At 47.7% G+C, this 25723-nt stretch overlaps 2 protein-coding genes across 5 annotated transcripts in view; both read left to right on the plus strand.

The window, feature by feature from the left end:
- The window catches only part of LOC119389569 (cationic amino acid transporter 4), a 98012-nt gene extending 84080 nt beyond the window's left edge, over positions 1-13932 (plus strand). For 3 of the 4 annotated variants that reach the window (XM_037656887.2, XM_037656886.2, XM_037656890.2), the window contains exons 2-6: positions 4251-5195; positions 7106-7411; positions 9735-10082; positions 11050-11158; positions 12042-13932. In XM_037656887.2, coding sequence (XP_037512815.1) covers positions 4251-5195; positions 7106-7411; positions 9735-10082; positions 11050-11158; positions 12042-12184 — 1851 coding nt within the window. In that variant the 3' untranslated portion in view covers positions 12185-13932. Of the gene's footprint in view, positions 1-1259; positions 1557-4250; positions 5196-7105; positions 7412-9734; positions 10083-11049; positions 11159-12041 lie in introns of those variants that run through there. The other variant, XM_037656889.2, reaches the window with a different exon arrangement.
- Positions 13933-23204: 9272 nt separating this feature from the next.
- LOC119389240 (cationic amino acid transporter 4-like) overlaps positions 23205-25723 on the plus strand; it is a 33525-nt gene continuing 31006 nt past the window's right edge. The window contains exons 1-2 of the mRNA XM_049415065.1: positions 23205-23342; positions 24383-25391. Of these exons, the coding sequence (XP_049271022.1) occupies positions 24453-25391 (939 nt within the window). The 5' untranslated portion in view covers positions 23205-23342; positions 24383-24452. The remainder of the gene's footprint in view (positions 23343-24382; positions 25392-25723) is intronic.

Consider the following 25723-nt stretch of genomic DNA (forward strand, 5'->3'; position numbering starts at 1 on the left):
ACTAAGGTCATTCATGATACAATTCAGGACCCTTCTACGTAGTATCTCTTTATTGCCTCCAAGGTCGGAGCCCGATGAAAGCAGCGCGCCGCGTGGTTCGCATACTTAAGGTTAAGGTTAAAGTTCGCATACTTAAGGTTCGTGTTTCTTTCCAGCGCCCATGTACAACCGGAATTGCTTAAACACGCGTTACAATACGTTGTTACAATACGAAGTCAGTCGGTGAATTTGGTTCTACCCCACATGACCGCGGTGTAGGTTGGGGTAGGAAAGATTACAGTATGAGCGAGGAATGGCCTAACGAAAAGTTATGCGCTGTTAAGTGTCATCAGATCGATAGTTGTATGCACGGTTATAAGTGCCGTGCACATTGCACCTCGTGTATGAATGAACTTCGCGTGGACGGGCTAGTCCAACTGGGACAGGTAACGCCGTTCAGTGTCAGAGACTGAAACTGTATCCGAAATACTGGATCAGGAATAAACTTCACTGGAGAGGCGCGAGAGGATCTAATGCTGAGGAATGCATTTTGGCGCCTGTCAACTTAGTACTCGGTACAATTTGAACCTGCGCATGGCATCTGACGGTAAAGTTAAGAAAAATAGTGGCATTGGTAACGTATGGATCAAAAGCAAAAAAAGTGTCTGTGGACAAGAGTACTTATTTTGATACTGTACCTCCAGTAGCTCATACGATGAATGCCCACAAAATGTGCAAGCTAAAAATGGCTAATCTAGCAAAGGCAATCTAAATGATGCCAGATATGGGTCAAGATAGAATATCTTCAATGTCATACCAACAAGCTTAAGTTAGACTATCTTAAAGTGTATCTTCGATGTGAGAAGCGCAGAGAGATTGATTGGTCGATAATTTGTCACGTGCCAAAGAGCAGACACATCATCAGAGATCAGTTGATAAACCGAGTATCGGCAGATAACTCTTTAAAAGTGGGTGGTGTATGGGGTTTGAGAGAATGAAAGGAGGGAGGGGGGGAGGGGGGTCTGCGAGTCAAATATGAGCGAGGAAAGGGGTACGCGGTGGCAGAAAAGTATTGTGTTCTTGCGACGCCTGACGACGCGTAACACCCTCTCAGCTCGCATCGCTTTCGCTCTGTATTACGAGCGCTCTCGCAACTGTGCGCGAGCGTACATGAGACGATGAATCGACCAATGAGCGGCGCGATTCCCTTCCCCCGCGCTGCGAGGGAGCGGGGCTCTGTATACGAAGCGGCGCGTTCTGTGAATCTGCCGCGGTTCGCACTCCAAGTCGCTGGCGCGGATCGCTCACTCGTTCGCGCTTCATTGCGCGGAGAAGACATCTAGCTGCTGTCTTACGGGTTTCATATTGAGCCCCGGTATTACTGACTCGCCTCATTCTTAAGTCCAAGTCAAAGTTCGAGTAGGAGACCGAGAAAGGCAGCTATAATCGTACACGTGACGACGAACTGCCATTTCAATCTAGTCGTTCTTGTCACGGACTTCGTTGTTTAATTTGGTTCTTTGTGGAATTCCAAATCTTCTAAACGAGAGAATCCGGCAAGAAATTTCAAAATGAAGGTGAGTCCGTTTTCTTGGCGCATCGCGGAAGTCAGTCATAATGATTTTCGGGGTTTTACCTCCCAAAAACCACGATACGATTATGAGGGACGCCGTAACGGAGGGCTTCGGAAATTTCGACCACCTGGGGTTCTTTCACCCAAACCTAGGCAGACGGGCCTCTAGCGTTTTGCCTCCATCTAAATGAGTCTGCCGCGGCCGGGATTCGATCCTACGACCTTTCGGATCAGCAGTCGAGCACCATAATCAATAGACCATCGCGGCGGGCGCGGTAGTCAGTAGTTTTCGTTTGAGACGTTTCGTCGTAAGTTAATAACGGCGCTTAAACAACTTCGGTTTCATAAACAACCGAAAAGCCTCTATGTTTTGGGTTAGTCTTGCGTTTTATTGTTCCGTTGTTGCTGTTTTTCATTCCTAAGTTGCCACGCGGGCATAATGTCTCGAAGGAGTTAAATATAGGTACAAAGACACCTCTTTCATGCATGCATATGCTACAAAAAGTATTCACAAAACGTGTTCTCCCTTAAATATCGTTCGTAGTATTTAGTTTGTGGTCTGTGTACCACTGTGTGTTGTGCGCAACGTGCAGAAAGACGCCGTCCTGTTAGTCTACCCTTACAGGCTGTTCAATCCACGAACAAGAACCTTAATGTCCGAGCTGAAGATTAATCGATCGCAGTCATCTCTAGAGCAAAGAAACCTTTCTTGGACTATGAACAAACAATGCTTATGCCTTGAATGCAAAGAAGACACTTTTGACCGTTCTTGGATACACACTGGTCTCATTCAAAATACGTTTAAAATTGTAATGTGTTTTATGGATGTTCTGTTCCTGTCGCACGTTGTGTATTACATGTCATTCTGTATCATACCCATCTGAAGTAGCATGCTTAGCGTCATAATCATCAGCAGCCTATCTTATGTCCACTGCAGAAGGGAAGCGTCACCCTTGATCTACAACCCACCAGGTCCTGCGCGAGCTGATTCCATTTTATGCCTTCGAAGTTCTAATTTCATCACTTTGCCGTCATGGGCCGCGCTTGGCGTAACCCTTTGCCGTCCTCCGCCATGTTTGGCTTAATGCCAGGCAAATCTTTCCCTTGCGGCATTCGGTGCAAACTTCTGAAGCGCGCCGTTTCTTTCTATGGAGTACTTTACGTATGGGTATCGCTGCCGCCATATTAGGTAGTGGCCTTGCTATTTTGTATCTTTACTAAACGAACAGAGCTGCGATGGACGCATACGCATGAAAACGGCTGGGTTGGTGCATTCGACATTTCGTGAGCTTATTAATTCACGCCGCGAAATGCGAAGATAAGAGAAAACATTCGTTTGACAACCCCTGGTGGCGGCGCCCATGTGAAATCGTCTTCAGACTGAGTTCTTTTTTGCGGAGGAAGACATTTTATGTGGACGTAACACGGTGCGCGTGTCTCATTCAATTCGCTCGTACGCATGCGCAAACTTAGTAGTGCTTTTTTCTTTTTGTTCTTGTTGCGCGGTATTGGCCTAGTTTCTGTGTCGCGGTCGCTACGCGAGCTTCACGTGTCGGACATGTTTGTGGGCCACGCCGGGACAGTGGCATTCCGCGCCGACGCTTTGATTGCTCCCTTGACACATCGGCGGCGCTCGTCAAAAACCTACAGTCATGTTTACGAGCTGTTCCCTCGTTGGTGCTTCCTCTTCCATCGTAGACGATATAGCGAGCACCCGCTCGCGAGATGTTGACCGCATAGCAGCGGCGACCCTTTCTTGGCCGTAAAAGAGAACAACAACAATAATAAAAAAAAAACATTCGGTGTGTTTCCGCTCGTCCACTATCCTTGGATGCTGCTTGGCGTGGGGCAGCGCGCGTATGATTGTATTCCAGTAAATCATCGCAGAAACGACGGTTCCCCACGTGCATTAGTTCGCCGTCTGATGTCCTGCCAACCATAAATATTGGCAAACTTAGCACAGGCGAGAATATAACATTGTATGCGTGACGCTATATATGAGTGCTAGCAAAAGAACGGAAATTTAACAGGTGCGAAGAGGCGATGAATGAGCGCGTCTGCAGAACGTATTGTTTGAGTTCTTTTGTCATTTGTATACAGCGCAATCTTTCTATTACTTTTTTTTAAGCGAACAGTATTTCTGTAGCGCTTCTCGGCCAGATTGGCCGAGGAGCGCTCGCCGACTCACACGCAATGCGTGCTTATGTTTATGTGCGACAGTTCTCGTGTATTGCCTTTGATGCTCAATACACCTAATGTTGTTATAACTAGCGCGACGCCATATCTCCTGGCGTGAGCCAGATTGTGTGGCGAAATGATGCTAAAGGTAGCTGTTGTACTTTAGCTTGGACGAAATTGTCTCCTGAATCCCGTGGATCAAAGGTAAGTCAAAACGGTGTTAGTTGCCCGTATTCACAAGGAAGTTCTAACGCAGGAACTGCTGGTAAGAACTCATGCCAGCCGGTCTAGTCATATCAGAGTGCTTACGAATGAATAGTGTTGGTAATTCAGTACTAGATTCTTTGTATTTCCGTAACCGTCTTTGACGGGCTGCCACATGCTTCATTGTAAACATTGTGAGTGGTCCGGAAGTGAGTTTGAAACATTGTCACTGGCTTGGCTGTAGGATACATTACTTTATCTTCATATGCGTACGCCTCACTAACCAACAGCTGTCTCTTGTTTCTGGTTTTCGCAGGGAGGCGCCGGCAAGATGCTCTCGACATTCCTGCACAAGCTGCGGCGTACCAAGGAGCCCGGCGCGGACCACATGCAGACGTCGCTGAAGCGATGTCTCACCACCTTCGACATCACTCTCCTGGGCATCGGCCACATGATGGGCTCGGGCATCTACGTACTCACTCCTTCGGTGGCCAAAAACATCGCGGGCCCGGCGCTCATCGTCTCCTACATTGTGGCCGGCATCGCGTCCCTGCTCGCTGCCCTCGCGTACGCCGAGTTCGGCGTGCGCTTCCCGCGAGCCGGCTCGGCCTACTCGTACTCGTACTTTAGCGTTGGCGAGTTCTGGGCCTTCTTCGTCGGCTGGAACGTGGTCCTCGAGAACGTCATCGGAATCTCGGCCGTGGCTCGCGCATGCAGCGCGTACATAGACTCGCTCACGCACGGCGCCATCAAAGGCGCCATCATGAACACGACCGGAGAGCTTCCCGGACCGTACCTGTCCCCGTACCCGGACTTCCTGGCGCTCGGCATCATCGTGGTGTACGTGGCGTTCATGTCCGTGGGCGTTCAGGCCACCTCGTGGCTCAACAATATCCTCTGCTGCGTCAACATCTTCGTGCTCTTCATCATCATCGGCGTGGGCGGCTACTACGCGGACTTCGACAACTGGACCAACCCTGAGACCGGAGGGTTCGTGCCCTTCGGCGTCCACGGCATCCTGGCAGCTTCGGCGGCCTGCTTCTTCGCCTACGTCGGCTTCGATGCCATCGCCGCTTCAGGCGAGGAGGCCAAGAACCCTCAGCGCTCGCTGCCCATCGCCACGTTCATCTCGATGACCGTGGTCACGGTGCTGTACGTGGCCGTTTCCGCGGTGCTCACGCTCATGGTCAACTACAAGGACATCGTTCCGGACTCTGGTCTGCCGGACGCCCTGGAAGCAAAAGGAGCAATCTGGGCTAAGGTGGGCCTGATGTCAAGGATTATGATCCTGATGCTGCTTAGACGCATTCTTAGTGTTTAGGACAGAACCTTATGAAGACGAAGACAAGAAGGGACACGCACGCGCGCGCGCGCGCATGCACGCACGCACGCACGCACGCACGCACGCACGCACACACACACACACACACACACACACACACACACACACACACACACACACACACACACACACACACACACACACACACACACACACACACACACACACACACACACACACACACACACACACACACACACACACACACACACACACACACACACACACACACACACACACAAACACACACGCGAGCTTTAACTCTCAACAGACAGATTTCAACAGGCGTTAACTTTCAACACAACTCTACCACTTACCGACAAGAAAATTCAGGCACGTTCTTGTTAAGCGCCGATCATGTTATAACTGCTTTAGGCAATAGAAAACACACACTTCACAAGAGGAGAAGCGCTGACATTCTGCCCTAGTAAGGATTGTGAGTGAACGTTCCAACGTGTGCAAGAAAGTCTGAAAGCATATTGCATGGGCTACTCAAATTCGGGCACGCATACAGTACACGAGCGATCTTTTTAATGTAAGCAATGATATTGAAATATGGAATGCTGCTTCTGTTACCTTTCCTTTAGTAGAAGCATTTCCGTCTCTGCAGCTTTCCGCGCCGCTGCACCTATTAAGAAAGGCGTAATTACTACTAGATAAATAATAAGAAAATGCTTAACTCCAACAGAAAAGAAAGCAGGCTCTTTTTCGCTAGAAAGCTCGAGAGGTAACGAAGCTAGGTTTCAAGGTCGAGCAAGCGTTTTGATAAGCACGTACAGTAAGTCCGTCCTTCCGTCCGCGATATCCATTCGTCGAGCGAAGCGTCGGTGCCCTACTAATCACGCGTAGTACGTGGAACAAAACGTTGTTTACACTGGCGTCCAAGGAGACGCCGCATGTTTCTATATCGTTGCCGGAAAATGACGCGAACGTGTCAGTCACGGAATTTCCAAACTGCGTTGCAGAGAAGCTTTCAATTTGAGAAGTTATTTTGAAGTATTTGTTTGTTTGTTTCTCGAGAGCGTCGCGCTTCGGTTCAGTGTCGCCAGACAGTTCTGACACCTGGAGTTCGCTTTCAAAGCATTCGAAACATGCGCATAGCTGACAGAGTTCAATGATGGGTTTCACAGTCCACCACTCCTAGTGAGTTTTTCCTTGTTGTTGTTGTTCTTGCTACTCTTGATTTAAAAAGAGGGAAGTATTGCTTATATGCGCTACTATCGTACCTACTCGTACTAGCCATTCGTTTAGTATAACATATGCATTTTCCTAAGGATAATTAATCAGCTAATGTAAAGTCGTTTGCTTCAAAACTAATATGAAAAAAAGAAGTGTTCTACTAACCTCAACAGTATAAAAATCTTTTTTTTTTGTTCAAAAGAAAAACGTAAGAGTGAGCCAGTGTTAAACATGTCCTGTTTTGTTTTCCTTAATTTTGACTTCTTAACGTGATTTGTCTTTGCACACTATTTCTTCATATAAGCACATTTCATAAAATCCTTGTTCTGGGGACTGTTTTCTCCCAACCTGTCAAATTCTTTCGTTGTCAAAAGTAGTCAAGACTGCACCCTTAGAGTTCTTCCCATAATCACACCGTGTTTTTCGTGCGTTAAATCGCAAACTTTATTATTAACATACAAACGAATGCATTGTACTATTGCGATCAACAATGACAAAGCAATCCAGTTTACCTCATTACTTTCCTCTCTTTCTGTTTGCACGATGATTATACAGTATACCTAGGACATGAATGACCAACTTACCCAATCGTCCAGTTTGATTAGTTACTCACTTTCGTTTGCTATGAATATTTCTGGCGGGTTTCGCAGATCGTCGTGATCATCGGAGCCCTGTGCGGAATGTCCACGGTGCTGATAGGTACGCTGTACGCTCTCACCCGGATAGCGTACGCAATGGCCGACGACGGTCTCATCATGCACATGTTCGGCACGGTCAACAAGCGCACCAAGATCCCACTCATCGCCATGTACGTGTTCTCTGCGCTGGCCGCCCTACTAGCCGTCATCCTTGACATCGAGACCCTGGTGGAGATGATGTCCATCGGCACGCTGTTCGCCTACCTCGTCGTCAGCGGTGGCATCATTATCTTCCGCTACAGGGAGCCGGCCAAGAAGGTACGCGTCCTGTAGCATTAGTCTTGTTAAATCCTATATTCACGCCGTCGCGTATAATCGTTAAAAGAGTGTGTTAACGCTTGTAGGCGTTAAAAGGACAAAATAAGGTTTATGACAATGTATACAATAGACTCAGATGAAAAAGGAGAAAAAATCACATTTTCGCTTAAGGACGAATCAATGAATGCGATAGCAACAAATTGTAATGTTATACGAAGTAAGGCTGGCAGCTAACTCCTTTGGGTCCGATCTCGCGTAACTCTATGAAACGCTAGTGTAAGAGAATACTGCCGCTCCAGGGAGTGAAGCGTTTTTCGTGCATTCTGTCGTCTCAACGCAAAGCGGGGAGAGCATAGCACGTAGAAGGGTATACGAGCCGTTTGCTGGTGTCGGACGAGGTAGCACGCGCGCCAGCGCTCTCAACCGCGCCCTTATGATCAAAGTTCACGGTTGCTGCTCCAACGACGCAGTCCCCCCCCCCCCCGTTCCCCTGACGTCCCTTCATGCTCCTTACGAAAGGCGGGTAGGGCGTTTCCTCTCTGCTTGAGGAGCAATCGACGGAAGGCCTCGCACGCGGGGTGATGTTATCGCATGCGCCCTCTGGGTGACGGAGATCGCCGGCTTGTTTCATCTCTGCTTCAGCCGCGTTCGTCGCCAGCGCTCGCAAGCTTTTACACGCGGGTATAACACACGATGCATGGGGTAATGTTATCGATTTGGACTTTATACGGAACATGACAGGGACACCGTCGGTGACTGCAAAAACCCGTCGAGAGTCCACATAATTGCTATCGCAATAGAAAATTTTGGCCAGTTCCAAGCTGTGAAAAATGTTCGTCATCACCGAAGATGTAAGCGCTCGAGTATATTTAATAGGCTAGCAATCGGCTAGAAAACGGCGACGCCAATGACGACGGCAAAAACCCGTCGAGAGTGTCCATATAATTGATATCCAATAAAAAATGGCTTTCGCCTTCCAGTCGTCTTAGGCAAATGCATAAAGGACCCCGTGACTTTATCCAAGACGGCCTAGAGGACTTTCTTAAAAGGCATGTCAAAAGGCTTTGTAGCTGCCTCACTTTGCCGTGCCATCCCGACAGTAACGGCAGCATCTGTAGATAAGCAGATCGTGAAGCTTACAAAATACATGATGGTGAACAACAGGAAAGTCTGATACATGTAAAGAAATTTGTACGCTTGAAAAATGGAGGTAATCAAAACCTTACACACTGCTAATAATAGTAATCACTGAAAGAAGGAAACATTACAGAGCCAGATGCACATAACTTTTATACGATATTTATGCAGTACACACGATGACACATATTGTATGCAGTGTTGAATGTGTAGTATGCCCGTCGTGGTAGCCTGCCAGGTAAGGCGTCGTGCTGCTAAGCCCGAGGACACGGGCTCGATTCCCGTCCGCTGAGGCAAAATTTTGACGGGGGTGACACGGGAGGACACCAGTTTGGTAAACGTTTGGTGTACGATTTAGGTGCACGTTAGGAAAGCCGGTTGGCCAAAATTCGCCCGAACTTCCCCCACTACAACGTAGCGTCATAGTAATAGCGCGGTATCGGCTCGCAAAACCCCGAAATTTAATTTGCTTACTGCGTAGTATTTGACACTGTAAAGTTGGAACAAGGCAAAACACATCATGGGAGTTAATTTCACTAGTGCCCGTTGCATACTGTGCATTCATTGAAAGTGACCATATGTAAGACTTTTGCAAACAATACGAAATTCGGCAGCATACCATACGTCGCCCATAAAAACTTACCGAAACACTGCTTTGATCCTAACTATAGCCATACGCAGGGTTCTCCATTAAGGGAGAGGGGGAGGGGCGTCATGTTTACCGCAGCCCCCTCCATGCCTGTCATTGGTCTCGTCCGAAAGAAAACGAGCTCCGCAACGAGAGCAGTGGGCTTGATTGCGCTGGTTGGTGCATTGTAGATGAAGAATAAGACACCGCTTAAGACGGGACGACACAGGCCAGCGAGGTGTCTGTGCCTTCATCTGATGTCGTCTTAAGCGCTGTTTTATTCTTTAACCGCAACGGATGCAAAAATGAAAATAAAGTGATGGGGTACTTCTCACAAAGACCTGTCATGCATCAGCGGTCCTTGGTCGCCACTATCGTCAAAAGCATTCGTACCCATAACCTTGCGCAAAAAAAAAATGACGTGAAAGGTCTGACTGAGTTAAGGTATGGGAAAGAATTGGCGCCCCCCTCTAGATGACTAGGGGGTTGTCCCCACCCCACCCCCTCCCCACATGTGCACGCCTATGATCCTAACTCCCACTTGCACAAATCACGCAGGAGGTCTTGGAGATGGGTTCGCTCACCGAGAAGCCAGCGAACGGTTCTTCGGGTAGCCCGGCTTGTAACGGAACCTCCAGCACCGCCTACAACCGACTACTGCCCCGGTTCCAGTTCATGTCCTCCGTGCTGGGCAGCGTGCCCACAGACCTGATAATCTCCCTCAGCGTGTGCGGCATCGTGGTTGTGACGCTGGTGTTGGGCTTCTACGCCCAGAGCCTGTGGGCTGAGATCTCAGCCGGTGTCTGGTGGGCGGTGCTCGTGCTCGTGGTACTCGTGCTCGTCCTCTTGGTCCTGTGCTTCCTCATCTCCATTCACAAGCAGGTCGTCACCGAGCAGCGGTACAAGGTTCGTCAATGTTTCAGTTTATGAGAGGGAGAAATTCTGATGCACCCGTTGAAGAGGTGAAGATCCACCCGTTGGTAACACGAAGCTGCAAAGCACAGCCATATGAAAAAAATCGTATGAATTTGTGAAGTGTACTGCTGTTCCTCACCTCCTTACGAAGGAGGAAGTCGGGGCCGCAGGCTGAAAGGCATGACGAAGGCCTCAGGCCTCCTGTGCAGTTCGGCATCATACAACACTTTACTGAAAAATTAACATGGTCAACGAGATGTAGTGTGCACTGCAAGGGTTACCAGCTAACAAAAACATTATACGACAATAAACATACTATAGTACTATGCAAAACTTAAGTTACAATCAGTTGAATACTGCTTAGCACATTTTTATTACGTTCCACGATGCAGCAAAATTAATATTCGATTGCATCTAATTATAGGTTTCTTTTGTAGTATCGTGCTGCAAGCGGGTGCAAGACAACTCTTTATTTCCTTGTTCAAAACTTATTTGTCACATTCATGTATAAGACTTGCATTTATTATCAACCTATTATTCACTCAACATGAAAGTTCCTTACTTATGAAGCAACATGCATTTTAAATTATTGTTCACTGACATTCCAATCTTTCGCAACGAAACATTAGTAAGTCATCACCACTTACAAATAAATGTGCAGCCAATGACCCCAATGCCAGTCTACACCCTATAGCCTTCCACATGAATCTTTTCAGACATGAAACAAAGGCAACCTGCCCGAAAGACCTACCCTGTTTGGTCACAGTTCTTCAGCGACGAATGATAGCGCTTATATCCAATTCTAATTACATTTTGTACGTATTTCAACATAATAAGGAGGGTTGGCTATTAACCACCAAGCAGCCTCCTTCATTTTTCTCATAAAAATAAAATGCTGTTGTATTCTACTTTACCTGCTACAAGCTGATCGTCCCAACGGTTCTGTTCCTTTGTGCAGATGCCGTTCGTGCCCTTCCTCCCCATCTTGAGCATCGTGGTCAACACCATTTTGCTGACAACCCTGCATGGACTTACCTGGCTTCGTCTTCTCGTCTGGGTAGCAATAGGTCAGCAGAACGAAGCTATGGTGTTTTCATATATTATTGACTGATTGACTGACTGATACAGAAATGAACGACACCGTAATGGGGGCATCCGAAGAAAGTGTGAACGTTTGAGTTCTTTCTTAACGTATTTAAACCTAAGCACACAATTGGCCTTCAATTTCACCTCTGCCCGGCAGCCGTTGCCGGCTGTGGAAACCACGACCTCAAGCTCTGCAGAAAAACGTCGCAGCAGCGGATCTACCGCAGCACGTTCAATTACGTAGCATATGTGTTCGAGAAATGCTGTTGGCAATAGGCGGTGCTGAAATGGTATGAACTTAAAGCGGTCGCCCGGGAAGGTGCTGCTTCCAGGTTGGATCACCCACAATGAGACATTTTTATTTTGCTTATGCTTACATTTCCGTATGCGTTTAGTTCAGCCGGTGATAATTTTTCCAATCCTGAATGTGCAACAAACCAACTTGATTAGCGCACCCTCTCGGTAATGTGCATATTTCCGCAGTCCTTCAAAAGTATGCACATAACCGAGATGATACCCTAATGTGCCATACAAGCATTGGGAAGGATAATGTAGCCGTACCCTGCGAAACAATCGCGGAACGTTGTCACGACAGCTTCCACTCCCAAATAATTTCGTCTACACATAGACAGCACGCAGTCTTAAGTTGGTCGCACTATTTTGTTGATGCAACCGGTGGAATAACGTGACAGCTTACAAGAATAGGACCAACTCTTATCATCCGGGCAAGTAGACAGTGTACAGTTTCAAAACGTCACTTATTCCACTACTGTTCCCATTCGCACCTGACTACGCTCACTTCCTTCGAATGTTTGAGAAAACATTGCACCTACCTCAGCTCACATCTGCTCCTTCTTTTCGCAGGTCTTACGGGTTATTTCATCTACGGTACCCAGCACAGCAAGCTCAACAAGCCGCAACAAGACCAGTGTTACAACCACGCCGTCGATGGCTCGGCAACCAACGGAAAGTCTCAGCAGCAGACTTCGGGCAACAGCCACCTCTGAGCAACGAGAGGTGGGGCTCGTTCGGACCCGCCCGGTTCCGACGTGACGTTGATCGGTCGACGCTGGCGAGGCTGGCGAGGTTTAAGTCACTGGCGAAGCTGACGTCACTGTGACACTGAAATCACTGGGTCGAGCGCGACGAAACGCAGCAGTCTGCACCAAACCACGAAAGCCGGCACTGCCGTGCGAACGTCTTCTTCCGGAATGGGCAGACGGGTGATGATGACCTTGTTACAATTGCGCGTGCGTCGAACGAGTGAATGTGAATGAGGTGCTTGACGTCGTCTTCGTAACCGTGGCAACAGGAACAGCAACGGTATAGACGACGGAACAGGAACCTCACGTTGTCGAGACGTATTGCGGATCGACTCTCATCTGTACATAGAATCTTCACGAATGTTTTTCTCCGGACAGTTCCGAAACGGTGCTTCTGTCCCCGTGATCTTGTGGTGTTGGGGGCTACTAGAAGTCTTCTAACGGTGCTGTCCCTCGGTACAACAGTGCAGAAGCATTCGTGTGTATCCGGTGGATAGACGGAGCCCTTCACCGCTCAGTGCTATCGCGGGAGATCTCGTGTCATGGACGCAGGCAGCTGACTTTGCCACTGGAACAAGAACCACCTTCACCCAAACCTTCACGCATTATTTTTCTGTTTTTGTTTCCCCGTTTTTGTTCTCTAGCCCTACGTCAAACGTAACGATGTGTTGACCAAAGCAGGACTGTTTCTGTTGCCCAACATAACGCGGGAAAAAGAAAGTATCTTTTTTTTCTTACGTTTTTCAGGTCCGTCTTGAACCTGCCACGTGCGAAACACGAGAATCCAATTTGTTGTGCAGGTTCATGTTAGATGCGCATTTAGTTGCAGTGTTTCGTTTTATTTAGAAATTTGCCACCGCGATTCTTTGCCGCTTATACGTTGTAATGGCGAGCCGAAAGATCAAATCATGAGCATACAAAGCGAGGGTGATACTAAGCCACCTATTTCGCGCTTAATATCTACTGGTCACCGCATAACGTTTCCATTGATCTGCCGTTTTATGTATGCATTTTCGTGGTGTAATTTTTAAATTTCTCGGGAGTGCCATTTGTACCCCAAAAAACATTCGCTCGATTGTTCTGTCAACTTATATCCCTGAGCCAGAAACTTTTCTTTGGGCTCTACCTTCAAAATATGAAGAAAGAAATATCAAATCTTCGCGGGGATGTAGGTGTAAAATATTTGTACCTGAATTGAGGTCTAGTTCTTCGTAAATTGTTTCGCCTGTTTATTTTTCGTGCGAGCTTTTGTCGACGTGTCTACGCGTTGATATAGATGGCTGTTTTTTTTTCCTATTTCGTAATTAATATATTTCTTTGGTACTCTGATATGCACTGTAAATACCTTGCAGATATAACTATTTATACATCTTAGCTTCCTTAAAGAGCCGTTATCGGATGCTTTGCTTTTAACTACCTTGTTTTAACATGTTCGCGAAGCTTTTGAAACGTTTTTACGTTAGATTGAAACAATCCAGTGTTCGTCGTGAAACTTAGAAACCACAAAAATCAGCTTTGCAGGGTCATATTTGAATTTAAATACCTCTTCTTAATAGCGTGTTTTTTTAGTTGTTGCTAGTACGTATTAGCCACGTTTGGTGATATTTATGCCGGCACTGAGGGTATAGATATGTACATAAAAAAATGACATTCATGTTTCATTTAGATAGAGCCATGAAAGTGCTCATACACACACACACATATATATATATATATATATATATATATATATATATATATATATATATATATATATATATATATATATATATATATATATATATATATTAGATATGTGTACTTTATGTGTACATACGTAACTTTCACTGTGCCAAGCATGCTCTTATAGTGGCTCTTATACGGTATTTTGATTTCTTTTCAATTTTTTTTTGTGCTGCCACCAGTTTTACGTAATTGCCAAATCGTCTTTTACTTCTGGCAATCGTAAATGTAAGATGATGTGTTTACCCGCTACAAACATTTTCCTCAAGAGGAACTGTTCAGTGCAGTTGCCTACTAAAAAAAAAAAGAACCGATAAAAAACTCAAAATCGCGATTGTCGGCCTTACATGCCTTAAAAGCGCTCTTATTTTTTCCCTTGTTTTTCTTTTTATGTAAATTGGAGACTTTAATGGGCGTTCTCCTTTGAGAACAACAAACGAACAAGCTTGACTTACGCCAAGTGTTTTGCATGTAATAAAGGAATTGCTTGGTAAAAGAAAACAGTTGCTTATTCCTTCATTTCTTTTATCGAGTAAATTGTTCTCGCTTGATCTTCTTGCTTTGTAGTAGGCAAACTGCCATGCATTTCTGTCGCGAAAGAATGCGAATGAAACAGTACCTTCCGCATATGTCACCTGCCACGGTGGTCTAGTGGTTATGGTGCTCGGCTGCTGACCCAAAGGTCGCGCGATCGAATACCGGCTGTGGCGGCCGCATTTCGATGGAGGCAAAATGCCAGAGGCCCGTGTGCTTATATTTGGGCGCATGTTAACGAAGCCCAAGGTGGTTGTAATTTCCGGAGCCCTCCACTACGGCGTCCCTCATAATCATGTCGTGGTTTTGGGAGGTAAAACCCCTGCAGTTATTATTATTCCGCATATATACGGCACATGTCAAACCCGGTTACATCTAATTGGTTGACGCACTATAAGTAGTAGATATTTAAAGTGATTCGATATATCCGAACACGCATGCAGCTAAACTTTGCGATTTGTTATACGCGGTAACAACAAAGGAGTCATGGCTGATATACCATGACCTGCTTAGCTCGAAGGAGCATGTGTGAGCAAGGAGAGTCTGTTTGCACTTAAACGGCTCGGAGTCACGTGACCTGAAAAGAAACGTCAAGCATGACGTCATAGGTAGAACGGCATGTCACTGTCAACTCTGGTTTTGGTAGTAAGTGGTGATGCTGGCAAGACAGTGGGAATCGAGAAGCGGCACGGCGTAAGTCACTTTTTTTTTTGTTTCCCTTTGTGTAACCTTGGTAGCATTGTTGGAACGTTTTATCAGTGGTATATTTACATAAGCGCTAAAGGCTCGAATTAAGAAAACACTCGGGCATAACAAACTCGAACTGTTGTTGATGTGAATCCGAGTGCAACAACTGTCACGCATCTAGTACTGATCAAGTTGTGCCTCAAGAGCAAGTCTGATTCGCAATGAAAACAACTCGATCACCGGACTCAGATTAAAGAAATACAGTGTTGCAGTTAACGCTGGCCAATATGATCAGCCGTTTATTTATACTTAAACATAATTATCCAGAATTTAGCCAAAATTAACCAGTGCTAACCAGTGCTATGCGAGTAAATATCATAGGGGCAGGTCACCGGTCACTGCTATTCGAAAATCGCCAATTTTTTAAGACGCTTCGGGTGATACGTACGCCAAGATGGGCCCTTGCCTTTAAAATCGGGAAGAAATAGCCAGAAGGCTGAATACTGTAGTGAATGCAAGAAAACTTGAAGAGGGCACGAAGACTAGGCGTCAGAGGGGATGCCAAACACTCACAGGGCCGCTTATGCATTCGCCAAAGACGACTCGAAGGCGAACACCATCTTTTTCTTCTCAGTCAGCCGTTCCAATGAGAAATGAATAAGATTTCATGGATGACACCCCTAGCCGGAAGCGATAAAGAAGAGTGGCCTCTCTACGGCGGAGTCCAGTTGGCCCACAGAGATGCATCAAGGAGGACAGGTGGTGTTGACGACTGGGTAGTTAGTCCGGCTGCTTGGTGTGCACCATGAAGAAAGCGTGATCTCCGTGCCAGTACTCGAAATCTGCTGGGAGCGTCGGGTCTTGAAAGTGGTACGGTCTCTTTGCGATGCCTGTCGTTGCGAGGAGAGGCTACAGCACGTTCTGTGCGGCTGTCCGATATACAATGTTCAGAGACAGTGCCTGAAGTCTGCTCTCGTGCACCTTGACAATAGACCAATGCCTCTTGAAACCATTCTTACATGTCGTCGACAAAAGACATTGCAGCTGAAGGGCGACGAAATCACTACTTCGAATTTTAAAAGAAACGGACTTGGACAAGTGGCCAGCTGTGAAAGTTATGTCGCGTGCCACGCAGAAGTGACGGACTGTGACTGACTGTGTGCGTGCTGTTATGTGCTGTCCTTTTGCTATCTTTCCTCTCCGTCTTTCAGTCTCCCCCATCCTGTTCCCATGCGCAGGGTAGCAAAACGGCTGTCCTAAACTAGTTAGCCTCCCTGTCTTTCCTTCTCTACTATTTCTTCTTATTCTTCCCATTCAATGTATTAAATCCCGCCCTCCTTCCCTCCCCTCCCTTTTCCGAAAGCTTTCTGAACCTGACGTGGTTTCGCGCTGCCTCCAGGATTGCGGGCATCGCATGCTTTCTGAACCTCGCATGGTTTTGCACTGCCTCCTTGACCAATACACCTTTGAACAAGCGACGATATCATGTGATGGAGTAATTGTGTGACGTGATATTGACGTCAAGATGACGCCACACATTTTGGCAAGGTGACGACATGATGAGGTCAAAAAGCGATGATGATTTTTTGCGTCACTCGTGTCGATTCCGCCGGCGCTGATGTTCAATTTTTGCGTTTGATGAGGCATCTAAGGCTTTCGCCTAAATAAAGATCATCATCATAATCTTCACACTGATTTTTGGATCCAGAGAGATGAAAAAGGCCGGGCCACCAACTCGCTGATCCGTGGCTGTAGGGTAGCATGCAGACGCTGTCTGTCGTGACGTCACGGGCTTAGATTAATGTGTTTTAATTTCTAGGAAACGTGCGTCGGCATACGCTTTCGTTCACTTGTTGAAGCTCAAACAACCAGAACGACTCAAAACATATACTCATTGACGCACACGAAACGCACGCACGCGCGTCAAAACGCTTACGGATAGCTTGCACGGGACGTCAAGGACGCATGTTCTTAACCTACTGGTACTCCAACGTGGCGGCTTTGATGACGCCAAGGCAGCATTATCACATGGCGCTTAAAGTCAAGTCCATCAAGGTGATATCTACGTCACCGGAACGTTATTGGCCTCGGTGCACGAATAACGAAGGAACATACATGCGATGTACTGATAGCATTAACCTAGACACCACAAACATCGCCTCCCTGCATGTTGATACAACAAAATGGCGGTTTCAGTGACGTCAGTGCAAGCCAACTATAGACGCATTAGGGAACATGCGAATATTTCTTGCCCTCTGGGCTCTCTTTCACCATTTAAAGCTCACGGCTTGAAATTACGCGTCAGAATGTTTCCTCATGAGTACTGCCTGAAACAAACGTGCGCTCAGTGTCGTGGAAATAGGCGTGCGCACGGGGGAGAGGGGGGATGCAGGAGCACCCCCACCCCCCCGATCATCAAAAGGGAGTGCCAAGTCTGCCGCATGTCTTTACTCAGTCGGACCTGTACCGTAATATCTCAATGTGCAGTGATGTGGCCAGACAGGTTTCTGAAGATGATGGCGACCGAGCAGCTCTTATATCGCACCTTTACCCCAGGAAAGACGAGGACCACAGGCAGGTCGTTGTTAGAACCACGTCATCGCTTATTATTAACCTTCATTGCGAAGCTTTTCTTTTGGACACGACCAATAGGGGGAAGGTGGGGCAGGGGGACCAATCAGTTACGCAGCCCCTCTGATCCAATCAGCGCTGTCCAGACCGTATAGTGCCATATAGGATATGGCGTTGCGCTGCTAAGCTCCAGGTGCGGATTTGATTTGCAGCCACAGCGGCCTTACCGCGATGGTGAAGAAATAAGCAATGGAAGGACGTTCATACACATTTAGGTGCATGTTAAAGAACGCTAAGCGGCCAACATTATTCCGGTGTCCCGCACCAAGGCGCGTCTAACTAATCATATCGTGGCTTTAACCCATAAAATCCTTGATTAAGTTGTACTCAGAGCCGCCAAGTCAGCCAAATGTCTAATGTAGTGGAATATCGTCATAGGCGTGCGCAGGGTTCCCCTTCAGGGGGGGGGGGGGGCGAAGGCGGGCAAAGATTCATCGCAGCGCCCCCCCCCCCCCTCCCTATTAACTCAATGTATGGGCAGACTTTGCGCCCCCCTCCCTCTTGGTGACTAGGGTCCCCCCCCCCCCCCTGCGCACGCCTTTGAATATCGTCGTCGCCACGCAGAGCTGGTGCGTCAACGGCGAGCCTTGTGGGCGGTATAGAAGGGCCTAGCTGGCCTGTATGGCACACAGCCTCCTCTCTAACTTTCCTTCCGCCTCCCCTCTTCCCCAGTGCAGGGTAGCCTACCGGGCTCAGCCTTGGTTACCCTCCCTGCCTTTCTTCTATTCTTATTCTCTCTCTCTCTCTATCCGGTATCATTCAGCCCCATTCTCGTATAGCCGAGTGCAAGTACTAATATATGAACTCAAGAATCTATACCACGCTGTATTTTTTCTTCCATTAAACAAGCGAAAATACGGTATGCAATTCCAACTAGAGCTGTAAACAGCACTCCTTAAATGACCTATACCATACTTATTAGGTGGCGCTCGATTGCAGCAGTTCCCAGCACTTCTTTAAGGGCTAGAAGTCTGCCTGCGCGAATAGAAACACATTCACAGGAAAAGTTTGGTGCGTTAACGTGTGCTCTATCAATGCGTCTTTATTGACCGATCTTAGGAAAGCGTCAAGGCACGCCCCTCACGGGTCGTTAACGCGGTCACTTCTAGCTGTTAATAAGTGTCACTTCTCAACAGCGACACTTCTTAACAGACCCTCTAGTATAGATTGTCGGTGGGTACGAACATGCTTGCACATCGGTAAGTTCTGATATGGGCTAACCTTCGAGAGACAGAGAAAGACCGTTTAATGAATACCTCTGATGTTTGCCTGGTAGCACGCCTACCACACTGCTACTCTAGATGGTCATGATTAAAAAATAAACGACATGCTCAGTGTGCGAAAGACACAGCACACCCCAAACATATCAGAACACGCCACTGTGCCCAATTTGATGAAGATCGCCGGACTCTCCAGTGTGCCTTGAATAGACTCGATGACCGGCCCTTTAATGAAGCAAAGGTCTTAGGAGCCTGGTCGCGCAGCCCATCAGCCCAGAAAGCCACACGAGTCCTCCTGCAGTACTTGAAAACAACTTCATTGAGCGACCGCTTGTGAAACTCGGCACTGTGTGTGTGATGTGACATGTGTCTATCATTCTCTCTCTTTTACTCTCCTATTCCTCCTCCCCATGTGTAGGGTAGCAAACTGGGCGCATAGTCTAGTTAACCTCCCTCTCTTTCCTACATTCCTTCTCTCTCTCTCTCTCTACAAACTATTGTATACCGATGAGCCCAGTATCTCTCAGGAAGCTTTGAAGTGCTTTCGCGCACGTTTTTAACGTAGATAGGACATTACCTATTGTGCATGTTATTCCAGAAAATAACAATGGCCAGAACTGGCCCGCAGTCTCACACTGACGGAGTGGAATTCGCACCAAGCATAAGACATACCAGACTACATCAACTGAACCCTTCACTGCAACTCCGACCTCCAGCCGGCCTTCATCGACGCGAAGCTTCGCTTCTTTATCGCCTTTAGTTGGGAGTTGCTTTTACGAAGGCATATACAACGTTAATCGGAATGACTGACATTGCGGCATGCGATGTTTGCGGCACCAAAGAAAACATGGAACGCTTGCTGTGCCACTGTCCTCGTTTTGCCTCGGAGAGACAAGTACTTTCCAACGCACTGCGGCGACTGGATGATCGATGAATTTCCGTGCAGGTGCTACTACAGCACCGTCCACATCTCTCGACGGCCCACAAGGCAGTGAAAGCACTATTGTGTTTTTGAGAACGACGGGCTTGTGCGAACGCCTCTGATTTGTGATGCAATCCCACACGTTGCAGTGAATTCACTGCATCTCTCTTCTCTCTCTTTCTTTTTCTCTTCCCCCCTCTCTATTTCTCGTCTTTCTATTCTCCGATCCCCCAGTGTAGGGTAGCCAACCGGAAGTATTTCTGGTTAACCTCCCTGCCTTCTGCTTTTCTATTTTTTTTCCTCCCTCATTCCAGAAAATAACAAGCTCGCGTTATCATACAAGACGGCACTGCCGATAAACCGAAGATGACGTAGGCGCAGCGCGTGCTCCACTCACAAACAATGTCCGCGCGTGCTATTTTCTATGCTATTTTTATACCGGAACGAGCAGCAACTACTTTCGCCATGGTAATTACTTTAATCCTCTGCGTTAGCTGCTGTCTTATGATATACATATATAAGCGTTGTTTATCCGAGGCTTATGCAAAGGCAACGACAGAATGGCCGTGCCCCTTCAACAAACACGTACAAGCGAGCCATCATCATGCCTCGTGCATCCTCTCATCCTGTTGTCGGGTCCCGTCTTCTTCCATTAGAGCGTTTACACAATCTCCATAAAAAGATCTCGTTGGCAGCACGTGCTCCCACGTCGCCCTTTTTCTTATCCAGTCCTCAGTTGTCAACGCACGTGGCTGGTGTGTAATGGTGTGAGTGAGGGAACGAGAAGGAGGGGGATGAACCGAGGAGGACGGTCGTGGACACGTGTTTGCGCGACCAAAGACACCGAGTGGTCCAGACACGCTGACAGACGAGAAAAAACAAAACAAACCAAACTACGAGCCACGCAGCTCCACGGCTCTCACTCTCTGCCTCAGAGCTGTGACTCATGGCGCACGCGCACACCGACCCACACGAGCCAGGGTTCTAACGCTTTTATTGATCGCGCCGGGGACCCCCGGAGACTCCGTGCAGGCCGCGACGGTGGTCCACACGAGCGACGGAAGCACCTCCCTCCGGCGCCGGATAGCTCTCGAATCTGCCGGCGTGTGAAGGCGGCCATTTCCCCTAGCAAAGGCAGCTGACGGACGGACGCAGTGCGCGTTGTTGCAGCTGTCACACCTGCCAGACTGCTCAATTCGAGATACTGCACTTCGCTAGGACGCATTGCAAAGCGATCCGTCAGTCCTGTCGGTGCATCATTCACGCAAAGCAGCTTTGAAAGAGTTCCGTGCAGAGATACACCGCGGATCGCCATGTGGGTGCCCGTGGTCTCTGTCTCACACACGCCGAAGATGTGTCGCTGACTGTGCGAGCCCAGTATAGTGCGAAGGTGAGCTCTGCCCGCTGTAGCTAATTAGCGCTTGTGTATCGAAAAGATTGAAGTAGTATCTACCAGGGGGCGTGCGCAAATTTTTACTTAGCGTGCACCTGATTGTGTCGGTACGTGCTTTCAAGGCTCCGACATGTGCACATATGGTCGCGCTTCACTGCCGGTGTTGCAACTGGCTGGCTTCGCCCTGGTTTGCTACGCCGCCCTTGTCCATTAGATGTTGTTTAGAGCAAGCGATGATACGTGGATGCGTGAAAACAACTGCGCTCTTGAAGCTTGCGCAAGGACCTTCACGGGCGCAGTTTCACCGAACATATGGTCGTCTTGAATGTCGCGCCTCTTGCGTTGGTGAGAGTGCGCTTCCGGCCAACTTTATCTTTCAGGGCCCGGAAAGCTAGTTATGTAGAAATAGTATGGTTTCAAACGAAGAAGTAATCAAATGTGGACGTCGTGATTTGTATGGACGCATAAAACGAACTGCCCGTTCAGGAGTTCGGGTCTATCTATATATAATATATACAGTGAGCCTATATAATGAGCTAACTCGCTTCTGCGGACCGGTTCAGACAACTCACATTCAGTTGTTTTTCCTGCTTTCTGCTTTGCACAATATATGTTGATGTCATAGGCCTTAGTCGAATAGCTGTATGATTACAGCGAATGTAGTTACATGGTTACAGTCACCTGCAAAGAATCCCGAGTAATATAGGTACATGATTTTTGTAACCCATGTTGAACGAAGCAGGTATCGGACGCGTTATCCGAAGGTTGTAGGTTCGGTCCCTACCTGCGGCAAAATTCATCCACTTTAATTACTTCCCATTTATGTGTGCCACGATGGTATAGCCGTTACGGTGCTCGGCTGCTGATCCGAAGGTCGCGGGTTTGATCTCGGTCGCGGCCGTCGCATTTCGATGGAGGCAAAATGCTAGGGGCCCGTCTACTGTGCGATGTCAGTGCACGTTAAAGAACACCAGATGGCCAAAAATTTCCGGAACCCTCCACTACGGCGTGCCTTATAATCATATGGTGGTTTTGGCACATTAATCCCCAGATATTTTTATTATATTATCCTTTCTATTTATTTCGTAATGACTGTACTACAGTTAAAACATACAAGTAATGTCCCCTATACTTTCCTTTGCTTCATTGTCTGCTTATTTTATTAGGTTGTGTCGAACCAATGTTGTTACTCATATACCACTCGCCTAAGCAGTGAATACGGAAAACATTACTCGTGTGTTTTTCAAGATGAGGCACAATACTGAGACCGTAACGCTGGCGGGGTATTATTGTCCGCATAAGTGAGTCAGTTGATCGAGCACGTGTTTATACAATGGAAAGAATGCAACAACGTTGTTTCGACGTGTGGATGGGAATGTCACCTTGCTTTGCATATCACTTTTTGAAAACACGGCCGTGCACGCATTGTTGCACTCTTGCAAAACAAAGAGAGCCTGTACTTCAATTCTCTTGACACATTTTTCTGTACCATGAAAACATGTTCTAAATGTATACGAAACGCGCACATGTCCACATGGTCAGTACAGACGGGAGCCTTTCCGTATTGACCTCTCTTCTATGTCTTGTGCGCATTTCGTATCCCTCGGTATCATGAACCAACTTGCCCAGAAACAAGTTTTTATTCACCGCTCGACTACGTGCAAGCTTCTGACGCGTACGGCTGGCGATGGAATTTCGACTGACGTCTGATGTTAAGAAGTAAACCAGGAAAAACGAAAGTTATTCAGTAGACAATCACACATCCCTCAGCACTACGACAGCACACACTCACGTCAATCTCGCCTCTGCGATCACTTAGGTGCAGCTGCGCATCTTACTCAAAGTCTCTCTTGCTGCGCAGGGGCTAATTCTTATCGATGTGTACTTCAAAGACTCAAAAAGCTGCAGTGTACGCTTCTAGTAACTTTCGAGTGGGTTGCAACCTGTTATACCTTGTGGACGCTAGAGCTCCTGTAAGAGTGGTAGACTTCCACGCAGCGTCATGGTCACAATGTAAGTCTTCTGTTGTCATCGCGGTACATATCTCAGATAGTTGCGTGTTTTTTGTCTGTCGGGAGTTGAAAAAGTAGCTACAGTCGAACGTGCATATATCTAACCTACATATAACGAATTCTTGTGTATATTGTCACGTGGTCGGGACGTTGACGAAGGCAGCAGTCGGCGTATTCAAGAAGAAAACTCTTTATTTGGGCGAACCTGTGCCCGGAAAATGAAAAATTCAAAGTACAAGCAATTCTAGATGTACACTGATAGCGGCGAGCACAGCGTCAGTCGTCGAGTGATCTGATCTGCGGTAGGCCCATCGGCATTTAAACATGCTGCATCGAACATTCCAGTCTCATCGCTGGTGGCCGCGCTGTTCCAGAATGAACTCAACTGTCCGATTTTTTTGCATTCAAGCCTATCCGAAGGTTCTGAAATAATCCGGAAGGTTCTTGGGGCGTGGTTTGCGCAAGACAGTGGTTATACGTGTAACAGACCAGTTACATAAAAATAGCAAAAAAAGCACGCGTGGCACTATATCGAACAGTTGTAATATCCCCTGGAAAATATTTTCGACATATAGAATATTTAGAAATCGAATTACCTATATATAGAACTCTTTTGTGATCCCCTTCATAATCGCTGTATATAGGTTCGACTACATTCAATTTAAGAACAGGGATATTCGGGTTTCTATACTGATCATACTGTGCTTCAAACAAAATTACGTGATGTTTCGAGTCTTCAGTGTTTCCTTTCTGCGCATACTTTCTTTCCTGGGCTCAGAAAGTCTTCCTTTGAGAGCATTTTACGTAACAGACTAAGCAATATCCTATGAACATAACAAAGCAAGAAAAGCACCAGGGACGAGACACAAAGTGTATACTACTTCATCATCGCCGTGGTCATGCTCTGACGCCGTGTTTTGCCTTCACAACCCGCTACGCAGCGCTGTCATGTAGCAGTGTCGAGCAGTCGAGCCTCCTTTCACAGATCGCTTTATCCCTTTACTATGGTGGAGCCATTGACACCATTTATGACTATCACAGGCTGCCGAGGACCGCACGTTGTACGTCATCCATCCCTGCCTAGTAACGTGACACTAACCAGTCTCCAAAAATGGAGTCCGGATTCAAGTCCTTTCTACGGAAGCTCCGGCGGACCAAGCCTCTCGGCACGGACCTTCTGGAGACGTCGCTCAACCGATGCCTGTCCACCTTCGACATCACACTGCTGGGCATCGGGCACATGATGGGCTCCGGTATTTACGTCCTGACCGCCACCGTGGCCAAGTCCGTGGCTGGTCCGGCTGTGGTTCTCTCCTTCCTCATCAGCGGCGTGGCTTCCCTGCTAGCCGCCTTCAGCTATGCCGAATTCGGTGTCCGCTTTCCCAAGGCTGGATCGGCTTACTCTTACACATACCTGGCAGTTGGCGAGTTCTGGGCCTTCCTGGTCGGCTGGAACGTGGTCCTCGAGAATGTCATCGGGCTAGCTGCCGTGGCTCGCGCATGCAGCGCCTACGTGGACTCGCTGCTGGGCAACGTGATCAAGACGTGGACTGCGGATCATGTGGGCCGGATACACGCCACCTTCTTCTCCGAGGAGCCGGACCTGTTCGCGTTCATTTTCATCGTCGTGTTCGTCGTCGTCATGTCCTTGGGTGTGCGGGCCTCGTCGCACATCAACAACATCTTCTCCATCGTCAACATCGGCATCGCGCTGCTCATCGTCGCCGTGGGCTCGTATTTCGCCAAGACCGAGAACTGGACCAACCCGGCGACCGGCGGCTTCATGCCGTACGGCTGGCACGGGGTGCTTGCCGCCTCGGCGTCCTGCTTCTACGCATACATCGGCTTCGACTCGATTGCCACGTCGGGCGAGGAGGCGAGCGACCCGCAAAGATCTTTACCGCTCGCCACGTTCATCTCGATGAGCATCGTGACCGTCGTGTACGTGTCGATCTCGACGGTGCTGACGCTCATGGTGAACTACACGGAGATTACGAGCGAGTCTGGCCTACCTGACGCGCTCGCGGCCAACGGTGCCACATGGGCTAAGGTAAGTTGTTTCAGCGGTACTCGACCTTCTCGTCTGGGACGTGAAACCTTACGTAAAAAAAGATTGGCATGGTAATACCCAAACTTCCTGATAATCGGCCGTTCCCTCACAGTGATCTTAACATCTCTTATTTCGCGACTGTGATTCATGGTGTCGCGACGGGTTTCAGTTTGAAGACACCGTGTCCATATTGTTTACTCGACTTGTCTCCACTTTTTACAAGGCAGCGTCCAACTTAGTAGAGAGTACCAGTGAAAATACCACCTATTTTCTTTTCTACAAAAACGTATCTCTTCGATCCAATTGTAATGACATATTCCGTCAGTGGCGAC

The sequence above is a fragment of the Rhipicephalus sanguineus genome, chromosome 4, assembly GCF_013339695.2.
Source record: "Rhipicephalus sanguineus isolate Rsan-2018 chromosome 4, BIME_Rsan_1.4, whole genome shotgun sequence".
NCBI lineage: Eukaryota > Metazoa > Arthropoda > Arachnida > Ixodida > Ixodidae > Rhipicephalus > Rhipicephalus sanguineus.